This window comes from Trichomycterus rosablanca, chromosome 9 (genome assembly GCF_030014385.1).
Source record: "Trichomycterus rosablanca isolate fTriRos1 chromosome 9, fTriRos1.hap1, whole genome shotgun sequence".
NCBI classification, from domain to species: domain Eukaryota; kingdom Metazoa; phylum Chordata; class Actinopteri; order Siluriformes; family Trichomycteridae; genus Trichomycterus; species Trichomycterus rosablanca.
The window spans coordinates 38348255-38361954 of NC_085996.1; the positions used below are offsets into that span (position 1 = coordinate 38348255).

At 39.2% G+C, this 13700-nt stretch overlaps 1 protein-coding gene across 1 annotated transcript in view; it reads left to right on the forward strand.

Moving 5' to 3' along the window:
* The first annotated feature begins 2039 nt into the window (after positions 1-2039).
* The window catches only part of mthfd1l (methylenetetrahydrofolate dehydrogenase (NADP+ dependent) 1 like), a 59557-nt gene continuing 47896 nt past the window's right edge, over positions 2040-13700 (forward strand). Inside the window, exons 1-11 of the mRNA XM_063001460.1 lie at positions 2040-2305; positions 5295-5379; positions 5503-5553; positions 5667-5720; positions 7098-7222; positions 7327-7427; positions 9012-9148; positions 10171-10282; positions 10358-10440; positions 13203-13300; positions 13385-13558. Of these exons, the coding sequence (XP_062857530.1) occupies positions 2076-2305; positions 5295-5379; positions 5503-5553; positions 5667-5720; positions 7098-7222; positions 7327-7427; positions 9012-9148; positions 10171-10282; positions 10358-10440; positions 13203-13300; positions 13385-13558 (1250 nt within the window). The 5' untranslated portion in view covers positions 2040-2075. The remainder of the gene's footprint in view (positions 2306-5294; positions 5380-5502; positions 5554-5666; positions 5721-7097; positions 7223-7326; positions 7428-9011; positions 9149-10170; positions 10283-10357; positions 10441-13202; positions 13301-13384; positions 13559-13700) is intronic.

Consider the following 13700-nt stretch of genomic DNA (forward strand, 5'->3'; position numbering starts at 1 on the left):
TGAGCTTACAGCAAACATTGAGCGCAAGAGGAACCCTAGGTAACCAGAAAAACTGGAAGAAACCCACCCACCACAAACATTGTCTAGAGACAAGGATGGAACCCAGGTTCCCAGTTTTCATGCTGCTGCGTGACACCAACTTTACATCATGGCTAAAATTAATAGATGGCAGAAATAATAATGCCAGCTCTAATAGATTAAATAAACCTGTGGAATAACAATGGCTGACAGCTACAGCGACTGCTAGTGTGTGTTAAAAAACATCACAATTTATTTATGAAGTTTGGGATTATTACGAATTAGCCAGAGAAGAGTTGGTACCCACTTTTGATTCATGTCAAGCTATTGTTCTGTCACTCTGGACGTTTTATGCCACAGTTGCCTCTGGGTTGTTCATTGGGGGAGTAGACCCAGGATTTGTAAACCAGCCTTGAAATGCAGTGTAAATGTATAAACACCTTATTCATGATTCTGAAGTGGGAGACAAATGAGGTAACTGGAACTGAAAACAAAACTCAGGATTTCAGAAAGCATGTTGTCATTTGGCAGCAACTTTACTTAAAACTTTATCACTTCCCAGGGTCAGAAAACAAATTTCTCCATTGGTCAGGGTCATGGCGTGTCTGGTTCCACTGGGACACACTGGGCATGTAGCTAAAATACCCTGGACAGGGTGCCAATTCATTGCAAGGCTTTGGCCACTAATCTCAGACATAGACAATCATGTCTGTGCCCAGCCACAACATCATAAAAACAATACAAGATTAGTACAACTTGTTGTTGTTGTTGTAGCCTATCCCAGCTTTTTAATGGGCTCAAGGCACACAGTAACACCCTGGACGGGACGCCAGTCCACCACAGGGCAGACACACACACACACACATCCATTCACTTATAGGGCAATTCAGTGTCTCCAATTAACCTGACTGCATGTTTTTGGACTGTGGGAGGAAACCGGAGCTCCCGGAGGAAACCCACGCAGACACGGGGAGAACCTGCAAACTCCACACAGAAAGGACCCAAACCGCCCCGCCTGGGGATCGAACCCAGGACCTTCTTACTGTGAGATGACAGTGCTACCCACTAAGTCACCGTGCCGCCCCATATACAGTGGGGGAAATAAGTATTTGATCCCCTGCTGATTTTGTAAGTTTACCCCCTTACAAAGACTTGAACAGTCTGTAATTTTTATGGAAGGTTTATTTTAACAGAGAGAGACAGAATATCAACAAAAAATCCAGAAAAAAAACATGAAATAAAAGCTATAAATTAATTTGTATTTAATTAAGGGAAATAAGTATTTGATCCCCTACCAACCAGCAAGAATTCTGACCCCCACAGACTGGTTATGTGCCCATGAGGCACACAAATTAGTCCTGTCCCTGTATAAAAGACTCCTGTCACAGAATCAGTTTCTTCCGTTCAAATCTCTCGACCACCATGGGCAAGACCAAAGAGCTATCAAAGGACGTCAGGGACAAGATTGTAGACCTGCACAAGGCTGGAATGGGCTACAAGACCATCAGCAAGAAGCTTGGTGAGAAAGAGACCACTGTTGGTGCGATCATTCGAAAATGGAAGAAATACAAGATCACAGTCAATCACCCTCACTCTGGAGCTCCATGCAAGATCTCACCTGGTGGGGTAAGAATGATTCTGAGAAAGGTGAGGTCAGTCCAGAATTACACGGGAGGAGCTTGTCAATTGTCTTTACAATTATGTAGGTGTCGAGATCATGTAGTATTTTTATTAATATAGGTCTATAAAGCATGCTATACTTTAGTAACTTAAATGTTACTTAAATTGCCATGTAAATATCAGCCACATGAACAGCACTAAAGGTCACTTTTAATCGTTAAACAGGGTCACTAGTCAAAAATGGTGAGAACCTGTGAGGTAAACTGTGGAGAATTCATTGCAGATGATTTGTTCAAAAGAGTCGATTCAGTATCGTGATTCAGCGGGTGCTCGGGAGCGCGCTTCCGCTGCTGTGTGCGCGTTCTCGATAAGTTTCTGGGCAGACCGGCGGTTCTCTCACTTCACCCGGTTCCTCATCCTCCATCACAGTGCTCATCATGAAACTCTCCCCGGCTTTACACCGAGCCCTCTCCCGGCGGGCACCCCGAACCGACAGAGTGTTCGGTCTGCGGAGGAGTTCGGTACCGGAGAACCGCGGTACTTTGTGGCTCCCGGTTCGGTACGCGGTGTCTGGTAGTATCGGTGGTACCGGTACTTCTGAACCTGCTTTCAGAGTTCAAACCCAGCAGAGGAACGTCGTGGCAACCCAGAGAGAAAATACCATCAGGTAAACAGCAAAATATTTATTTACATGATTTATTTATTTATTTATTTATTTTAAACAATTATGTGTTTCGATCACGCGATCATATAAAACTTAAACCGCTCATTTTATTATTATTTATGTTGTTTTATTGTTTGTTTCCATTGTGGACCCACGTGTTACCGGCTTTTAGCAGTGTGATGCAACTCCAGCAGGGTTGCCAGATTGTAATTTTCTCAGTATTGCGTAAAAACATTAACTGTGTTGATGTAACTGTGAGCCAAAAAAAAACAGGATGCATGACCGTTGTGGCACTAAAAAGGATGAATTAGGCGTGCAAATGCAAATAATAGAATGAAATCAGTGCTATTGTTTGATTTTTTTATTTTGTTGCCAGAACTTGCAAAGACGAGCTCTTGCGTGTCTGTTAAAATCTGTCATGTCTTTAGATAGATAGATAGATAAGATATCCTTTATTTGTCATATATACATATACAGATGTACAGTACAATTAAATTCTTTCTTCGCATATCCCAGCTGGTGTTGGAAGCTGGGGTCAGAGCGCAGGGTCAGCCAACTTACGGCGCCCCTGGAGCAGACAGGGTTAAGGGCCTTGCTCAAGGACCCAACAGTGGCTACATAGCAGAGCCAGGATTTGAACCGCCAATCTTCCGGTTGATAGCCCAAAGCCCTACCCACTAGGCTACCACAGGCCCACGTTTTACGTTTTACGTTTGTAGTTGGATAGGAAAAACCCTTTTAATCAGTATAGGAATGCCAATTTGTTTGTTTGTTTGTTTATTAGAGTTTTAACGGTAGTTACTCGTAACACAAGATTCATCAATTTACAAGTTTAATGTCAAACACAGTCATGGACAATTTTGTATCTTCAATTCACCTCACTTGCACGTCTTTGGACTGTGGGAGGAAACCGGAGCTCCCGGAGGAAACGGACACGGGGAGAGTGGAGAACATGCAAACTCCACACAGAAAGGACCCGGGCCGCCCCACCTGGGGATCGAACAGTGCTACCCGCTGAGCCATGGTGGTAGCATCTAGCTGTAGATTTGGAGGCTACCCCCTAAAAAATATTAATCATAATCCATGGAGGGCAGTGGTTAAGGTACAGGACTAGTAATCAAAAGGTCGCTGGTTCAAGCCCCACCACTATCAGGTTGCTGCTGTTGGGCCCTTGAGCAAGGCCCTTAACCCTCAATTGCTCAGACTGTATACTGTAATGTAAGTCACTTTGGATAAAGGCGTCTGCTAAATGCTGAAAATGTAGATGTATAGGAATGCCAATAAAAGGTTGGCATGGTGGTCACATCTAGCTGTAGATTTGGAGCCTACCATCTAAAAACTTCAACCATAATCCATGGAGAGTATTTTTGCATCTCAATCCATCCTCCTCACTGTGTGTTAATTCTCTTGAACCTTTATTTAACTCACAAACTTGAGGGGTCAAAGGTAATGCACATTCAGCAGTGCTTTCTGCCCTTACCTTACATTTACATTCACATTTACATTTTCTGCATTTAGTAGATGCTTTTATCCAAAGTGACTTGCAGTACTGTGACAGTATATTGTTTAAGCTATTGTGGGTTAGGGCCTTGCTCAAGGGCCCAACAGTGACAGCTGTGGGGCTTGAACCAGCAACCTTTTAATTACCAGTACCTTAATCGCTAGGCTACAGCTGCCCTTACATGGATAGATATCTCCGGATTCTCATAATCTTATCACAATATTATGCACGGTAGATGGTAAAAAGCTAAATTATTTGCAGTCATGCACTGAGAAAATTCGTGACACATTTTCTCTTGATAAGAATGATTGTTTTGGTGATTCTTTTTTTGATTTTGATGGTTTGATCAGCCAGTAAAATCAAATCTAATGGTTCATCACTCTTGAACAAATACAGACCTGTTCTAAGAACAAATTTCAGACGAGTATCGACAGGTTCTGTGTAATTAGGTGACTAAACTAAACTCTAAACAGTTTTATATTCACCATGGATTCATTGGTGAGTAAATACTTTCCCCTGTTTCTGTCTCTTCTGCTTATTTTTGTGCGTACTCTGCACACACTCACAGATAAAGACGCCAGAAATGAACCTTGTTCCCAACTGTTCTTAAGGAATTTGTAAATGAATAGAAAACAGAGGGAGGTTATCAGAATTGGGCCGAGCAAATACATCAATATAAATGATAAATTAGTTTACAATATGTGTTTCTGGTGAGATTGCTTCTCTGTACTCTGCTTTGTAGTGCTTTGTGTTAACTGCATATTATACACTAAAGTGCCAGAAGAACTGGTACTAATATTACAGTCTAATATTTGGTAGGTCCCCCAAAGGGAGCTTAGGACTGCAGAAATACATTGGGGCATGGGCTCCACGAGCTTGCCGAAAATGTCTGTAGGCAATAAACACCGTACTTCCTGCAGAATGGTCCACATTTCTGTTGTATTATAGTGATAGCAGTGATAGCTCAGTGGTTAAGGTACTGGACTAGTAATCAGAACATTGCCGGTTCAAGCCCCACCAATGCCAAGTTGCCACTGTTGGCAATTGTGTTCAGTCATAATTGTAAGTCGCTTTGGATGTAAGTGTGTTCTAAATGCGGAAAATTTAAATGTATTCCGAGGTTTTGGATTTCTGTGTTCCAGAATGTGCAAATTCCAGGATTTCTGTGAGATCTGGTGACATGGGTTGGAATAGCAAAACCCCAAACTCAGATGAGTGTTCCTCTAACCATAATTTGGCATCTTTAGAAGTGTATTGTGGTGCATTGTCCTGCTGGAAGAGGCCAAACCCATCAGTATAAATGCAGGACATGAACAGGTGTAACTCATCAGTAAGGAGGCACACATAGCGTTTACCTGTCTAAGTTTGTTCCTTCCTTCCTAAAATGGTGCTTAAGGTGATCCATGAAGGTTTAAAGAGTTAAACAATCACAGCTTTACTTGGTTCAGTAAAATTCTGTGTACTGAGTAAACAGTTGTGTTGGTTCCACAGTGACGTTATCCAGAGGAGCAGTGAGGAACTCGCTTCTGTGCTGAAAACTCTTCCAGGCATCAAGCCCACGCTGGCCATCATACAGGTACAGTCCTGTCTGTGTTTAGGCTACATGACTAAGCCGTGCACTGTTACAGTGATGATACTGATGTGTGTGTGTGTGTGTGATGTGTGTGTGTGTGTGTGTGTGTGTGTGTGTGTGTTACAGGCTGGTGAAGATGATCCTATACTGGACACAAATAAAAAAATGGCTGGAAAGGTTTTGTACCATCTATCTGATTAATTATGATCTAAATGTAATAAACACCTCCCCTGACAGAACTAGAAGTGTTTTTGGTTGCTTATGTGCGTCTTTATTTATATTTTATAAAGGTTGGTCTGAATGTGATGCAGATCTGTCTGCCCCCGCACTGTACAGAAGAAGAGGTCAGTTTCTGTTATTAGTTTCTAATGTCTGACACTTTTGCTTTTTTATGATTAGATTATTTGTCCCACTATTTTCAAGAAGGTAATGAATGAGTGTTTGTTATGTAGGGATGTAATGATGCACACTGACACACTGCATCATGATATGAACATTTCCATTATAGAAATATAATAAAAAAATTGAATATGTTTAGATTTCCAAAAAAGAAATAAACTGAAAAGTATAATAGGTCTAAATTTCTATAATAGAAATACAATTGAAAAACAATATAAAATAGGTCCAGATTTCTATTATAGAAATACAATTGACAAATATAATAGAAAGGGTTTATACAGTATGTCTATAATAGATATACAATAAAAATATAATAGGATAGGTATATATTTCTATGATAGAAATACAGTTAAAATATATTATAATAGGTCTAATTTTATTATTAAAATACAATTGAAAATTATAATAAAATAGGTTTATAATTTTATAATAGAAATACAATTAAATTATAGTTGAATAGGTCTGTTTCTAAAATAGAAATATAAATAAAAAAAATATAATGTTTATATTTTTATAATAGAAATACAATTGAAATATAACAAATGGGTCTGTATTTCTAATATAGAAATATAATTGAGAAAAGAATAGAAATGGATAATAGAAATACAATCGAAAAATAGAGCAAGTCTTTATTTCTATAATAGAAATGCAAATCAACAATAATATAATAGCATAGGTCTATGTTTCTATAATAAAAATACATTTGAAAAATATACTAGAATAGGTCTTTATTTCTATAATAGAAATACAATTAAAAATAATATGTCTATATTTCTATAATAGAAATACGATTAAAAATAGAATAGGTCTATTTCTATAATAGAAATACAAGTAAAATATAATAGAATAAGTCTATTTCTATAACAGAAATGCAATTAAACAATAATAAAATAGAATGGATCTATATTTCTATAATAGATATAGAATTGAAGAACATAATAGGTCTATATTTCGATAACAGAAATACAATTTAAAAATATAATAGGTCTATTTCTATAATAGATATACGATTACAAATATAATATAATAGGTCTGTATTTGTATAATAGAAATACAGTAAAATATAATAGAGTAGGTCTCTGTTTCTATAATAGATGTTCAATTAAAAATATAATAAAATAGGTCTGTATTTGTAGAACAAACAGGATATACACATTGTACCAGTATGTGTAGCTTCATCACTTTAACGTAATATATAGGGCAGGTGTCCACATACGTTTGGACAAATTGCATGTGCCATTGTCCCCTTGGTCACTACAGATCAATACAGCCATAATGACGGACTAACTGACCAGTATAATTGAACGTTTGATGTTCTCTAGGTGATAGAGGAGGTGCTGAAGTTGAATGAGGACCCGAACGTTCATGGAGTGTTCCTGTGTCTTCCTCCTTCAGTCCTCTCCAGAAGAGTTCTGAACACCATCAGGCCTGAGAAAGACGTGGACGGGTATGTATCACAGTAAAGCATATCGGAGTAAAAGTATATCTGAAGATGTATCTACTACATGAGTCGTAGTTAAATCTAACATGGCTGCTTGTGTTTGTCTGTAGGGTTTCTGATCTGAACGTGGGGCGGTTAGTATCAGGAGCTCTTTCAGAAGGTTTCTCCTCACCTGTAGCTGGCGCTGTGCTGGAACTGCTGGCCACACACAGTGAGTTTGTATATTCTACATTTGTTTATCTTGTTGATATGAAGTTTTAATAAAAAGCTATTGTGCCTTTTATGTTTCCAATACAATGAACAGTTGTTCTGGTCTATAAAAGAATGTGCATTGCATCAAATTAAATACATTGGTCATTTTTAGGGCTCTAGATTGATGTGGAATTGAGTTGTGCACACTGTACAGAGATCTTGGTAATAAAAACATGCTTCATTTTGCCTGAGAGCTTCAATTGTTTTTACTAAAGCAATAGCCCGAATCATACCGCCAAAACAAGCATGATTTAAAATGAATCTAAAGATCGCTTAACCAGTTTTGCATTTTTCCCAATTTTCCTCCCAATCACATTTTGCTTTCTCTCGACTGATGCTGACCTCCACTCCTGACCGAGGACAGCCATTACTAACTCACACCCCCTTCCACATGTATGCAATAGCTGACCGCTTCTTTTCACCTGCATGATGCAGGTTCACGTGGAGAGTCACAGACTGATCTCCGTTATCTTCCGTCTCTGTGCAGCCTCATCGATCAGCCAGCAGAGGTCGTAATTGCAGCAGTTATGAGGAATCACCTCCGACATTCCCACCCTCGGACGAGCCAGTTGTTGTCCGCATAGGCGCCCAACCTGCCGGTAGCAGAGCTGAGATTCAAACCCATGAGTTTGAGACGTCAGTTCTGGTGTGCCAGGGTGTTTTATTGCTGCACCATCTGATTCTTCTTATATTGTTAAATTGTTGACATTTTTCTTTTTTAAACCCTTTTAGAAGATTAGTTTAAAGAAAATCACATGCCTCTAACTTTGCAGCAACAGTTTAGGGAAGGTCCTTCCCTGTTCCGGCATGACTGGGCCCCCGTGCACAAAGCGAGCTCTATAAACACACGAAGAAAAGCTCCGGAATGAACTGGAACATCAACTGAAGCTTACAAATGCTTTTTTGACTGAATGGGCACAGATTCCCACAGACATGCTTACAAGTCTTGTAAGAAGCCCGGTCTCAGAATAGCGGCTGTTGTTCTAGCTGAAAAGATCACACGGTGGTCACTTTATTTAAATAGCATTTGTTTTTGAACTGGGACGTCCAACAAGTTAATGGGCAGGTGTCTGAATACTTTTGGCCGTATAGTGTACGTTGTGTAGGCAGTGATTATGCACCAAAGTTGAGAAACGTATGTATGTTTGGTTCAGATTCTGTTTGAGAAGAAACCATTCACCAAACTTTTAGTTTCTTTCTTTTTACTGAGTTTTGCAACAAGGTGATGCGACAGTACATTCAGGGAAAAGAAAACATATACATAGAACATGGCAAGGTTCCCCCAGGTGTAAAAGGGGAAGAAGAAGGGGAAAAGGAATAAAGCCATTCTCTGGTACCACGACCTATTAAGTATCTATAGTATTTTGTAAATCCTCTGGATCCAATGTGTCTATCTTATCCTTAATATAGTCGAGAATGGGGCCTTATATTTTATGAAAGAAGTCAAGAGATCCCTTCAAGGAAAATCTTATCTTTTCCAATTTAACACAATTTAACAAAACTTCTTTAATCACCAACTTTTAATTTTAAACTTTATACACAGACGCTCCTCTGGCTGGGAGGAAGGTTGTGCTGGTGGGGCTGGAAGGACCTTTAAAAGGGATTCTCCTGTGTCTGCTGCAGAACGAGGGCATGGAGGTGCAGACGAGCCGCTGGAGCTCCGACGGGCTGCAGAAGCAGGTGTTGTATTGATACCAAGATAAGATAACAAATCAAAATGAACATCTGGATCAGCAGTATAAACCCTCATGTTACCCTCCATCAGTACATTTTTATGCTGCACTTCGCTCCAGCAGAACTGAATTTCACACATATTTATATTTACATTTACGGCATTTAGCAGATGCTTTTATGTAATAGTATAAATTGTCTAAGCAATTGAGGTTTTAGGGCCTTGCTTAAGGGCCCAACAGTGGCAGTAGTGGGGCTTGAACCAGAGACCTTTCGAGTACTAGTCCAGTACCTTAAACACTAGGCTGCAGCTGCCCTAAATAAATTGATCAGCTATCAAAAATGTAATAAATTTCACTATAGTAACACTTAAAATCACAGACCCGATTGGCTGTATCTCTAGGGCGGGGTGGTCCCACCTCGCTCCCAGTGTTTCCAAGTAAAATCTCCACACAACATTTACATATTTAAAGGAAGACATTACCATCTAAACGATTCAAAACAAACCCTTACAGTCTGCTCTGTGTCCATTTAAATACTGCTCACATTTACATATCACAGGTCCTTGATGTCTGTAGACCCCACTTTCCGGCACGGTGGCACTCGCCTCACGGCAAGAAGGTCCTGGGTTCGATCCCCAGGCGGGGCGGTCCGGGTCCTTGCTGTGTGGAGTTTGCATGTTCTCCCCGTGTCTGTGTGGGTTTCCTCTGGGTGCTCGGGTTTCCTCCCACAGTCCAAAAGCATGCAGTCAGGTTAATTGGAGACACTGAATTGACCTGTAGGTGAATGTGTGTGTGTGTGTGTGTGTGTGTGTGTGTCTGCCCTGCGACCCTAATTGGATAAACGGTTAAGACAGTGAGTGAGTGAGTGAGTGAGTGAGTGAGTGAGTGAGTGAGTGAGTGAGTGAGTGAGTGAGTGAGTGAGTGAGTGAGTGAGTGAGTGAGTGAGTGAGTGAGTGAGTGAGTGAGTGAGTGAGTGAGTGAGTGAGTGTACTCTCACATATTCACATCATTCTTGTTTTTCTTTCTCAGATCAAGCAGGCGGATGTGGTGGTGATTATGGGAGCTGGACACACCACGCTCCCACTCAGCTGGTTTAAACCGGGAGTGACTCCCATTCACTGTGGTCCTGTCATAATGCCAGGTGAGGTTATGTTATATAGTGGACGTTCATTTCAACATTTTATTAGACCAGGTGTTTACATCTGCTGAATTTCAGGCTCTTCATCTCATGAGAAGAGGAGGGTTGAGGCTGAATGCTGGGCAGCGGTTACATCCATGAGTGCAGCCCTCAGGATGCAGGTCAGACACTTTCTGATGGTTTAGACTGCTGGTTATTTTAAATCTTCCTGTTCTGTTCTAGGGTTCAAAACGTCCACATTTATAATCGTTTGTAGGCCAAAACGTGTTTGGACAGCATCGGGCAATAAAGTCTGAACTTTATATCAAGTTATAATATAAATTATAACAGTCTTATGTAAATGAGAAAATTTCCAAGGAAAAAAGTTTCCAAGGAAAATAAATCAGGGCACATCTAAAGATTAATAATAATAATAACAATAATAATAATAACAATAATAATACAATAATAATAATAGTAATAACAATATAATAATAATAATAATAACAATATAATAATAATAATAATAACAATAATATAATAATAATAACAATATAATAATAATAATAGTAATAGTAATAATAATAATAATAATAATAATAATAATAATAATAATAAATTAATAGAGCACATCTAGGTATCCAGGTAATAATACCAATAATATAATAATAATTATAATTATAATTATAATAATAATATAAAATTAATAGAGCACATCTAGGTATCCAGGTAATAATACCAATAATATTATAATAATAATAATTATAATTATAATAATAATATAAAATTAATAGAGCACATCTAGGTATCCAGGTAATAATAATAATAATAATAATAATAATATAATAATAACAACAATAATAATATAATAATAATAATTTTTTATGTAGCACTTTTACAGGACAGAAAATGGCACAAATACAGCAATAAGTCAAAATAAATCAAAAACTCACCGACGCCCCAGTATTGTAAGCTAATCATGTCTAATCTGGAGTCCATTTCCAATTTCTAAACACAAATACAGGATACTAAGGGCTATCTACTGGGTATGCAAACACCCTAGCAGACCCCAGAACACATGGCTAACTACTGAACAGACTTTAACATCTTTTTAATGACCAATTATTGTCTATTTATTGTATTGGAAAAGTTAGAGCACATTTTAACATTTTATGTTTGTAGTCCTCCCAATTTTCCCAGTTCATCAAAATAAATCAAGGTTAAACTGCGGAAATGTTAAATAGCAATTTTAAATTACATGCTATTATACACGCTTGCCACTAGATGGTAGTAAAGCAACGTAGTTGATAATGAGTTTCTGAAACGCACAACCCCAAAAACGTTATTTTGCGGTCCTGGGTTTAATCCTCGCCCCAGTTCACGGTCTGTGAACACTTTTGCATGTTCTTTCAGTGTCCCCCATCTTCCTAAAACTTGTGGAACGCTAATTGGCAGCTGTAAATTGACCCTAGTTGCTAGAGAAGGAATGTTTCACCCTGAAATGCATTGGTGGTGCTCTACCTCCTTTCTGCACAAGTTAATGCACAGTGGCTTCATCTAATATTTATATTAATAACTAAAAATTAATTGTGACACATTTCTAGTAGTACAGTCGGTTAGGGACTGCTTTTAGGGATTGTCAGCTGAGAACAGTTTCAGTGCATAATAAATGATCTGGTTCTAAAACCTTTTGCTAACCTTCAGCAGCCATGAGCACCTCAAACAGCTGACTGAGGAACTTAAACTGAAGCTGTGTGATGCTCACCAAGCAGTAAAATGACAGAAGCAAATGTGGAAGACTTTGTTAGTTAACCAAGTACACTTGTGTATATATCATCATCATGATGTACCACCAGTTTATCCTTGTCAAGGCTGGGCTGGGTCAAGGTTTCCCTGGAATCTCTGGGCACAATGTAGTAACACACCTCGGACAGGATGCCAATCCATCACAGGGCCTCAGCCATCCCCCAAATCATGTCTGCATGTAGACACCCATCTGGCTGATGGCACAGCTGGGAATTTGAACCCTGGATCCAAGTGGTAGTGGGCTAGCGCACTTTACTGTTATATATATATATTGTTTGCTAAATGCTGGTCAGAAGGGCTACCAAAAGCATTTGCAAGCAGTTATATCTGCCAAAGAGTTTACTAAGAACAGACAATAACGTCTCAAACCGGGAACTATAAAAGAAATCCTTAATCAAGAAAATACAAGTACAGTACTAACATATCTTGCAGCCATAAAAATATAAAGTGGACTCAAAATTTAAAGAAAAGAAACTATACTATACTAAATGGCACAAATACATGCAGAACATGGTGTTAAACCCAAATAAAGTCAATAAAATAAATGAATTCTAAGAACAGACTTAATAGGGAGTCCAGACTTCTGCAAATACAGCTATTACTATTTTTTCTGTGGCTCGGTGGGTAGCACTGTCGCCGCACAGCGAGAAGGTCCTGTGTTCGATTCACAGGTGGAGCGGTCCGGGTCCTTTCTGTGTGTAGTTTGCATGTTCTCCACGTGTCTGCGCGGGTTTCCTCCCACAGTACAACGACGTGCAAGTGAGGTGAATTGGAGATACAAAATTGTCCATGACTGTGTTTGATATTAAACTTGTGAACTGATGAATCTTGTGTAATGAGTAACTACCGTTCCTGTCATGAATGTAACCAAAGTGTAAAACATGATGTTAACATCCTAATAAATAAATAAATGAATACTATTTTCCCTGTCTATTTTTCCCCTAAAATATAAAGTGAACAAAACTTTTGGACCATGAGCATGTCATTGGATGGGACAGAGACAAAATCACTGCCCTAATATCAACTAGTAAAACAACAATTAGGACTGTAACTCCTGTAAAGGATTCAGTACACCAGTTTCATATGTAAAACCCGTGAAAGTGCATCTTTAATACCTGCAGTAATCTTACCTTAACAGAACATAGTGACGAGCAGTAAGAGGTGGGTGGAACGACAGCAGTACCGGCCATGGACACTCCGAGCTCTGAAGCTCCAGCCTCTGTCACCAGTGCCCAGGTGAGAGCATTCGTTTACACACACACACACACACACACACTCCATTGTCTGTTCTTGCATATTTAAGTGTCTGTGTTTTTCCAGTGACATTGAGATCTCCAGAGCTCAGACTCCAAAGCCCGTAGTGCAACTGGCAGAGGAGATCGGCCTGCTACCAGAGGAACTGGAGGCCTATGGGAGATCCAAAGCCAAGGTTCAGCTATCAGTGCTCAAACGCTTGAAGCAGCAGCCTAACGGCAAATACGTCCTTGTGGCAGGGTGAGGGTTGTTTTTACTTTGGTTCTTTAACAAGGTGGAATAATGTGCTGGTCTGTAGCCTTGTACAAATGATGAACTACTAAACTACGTATAGATATTAATAATATGAACACTAGTCTTGCTAGATACACCACAATATACT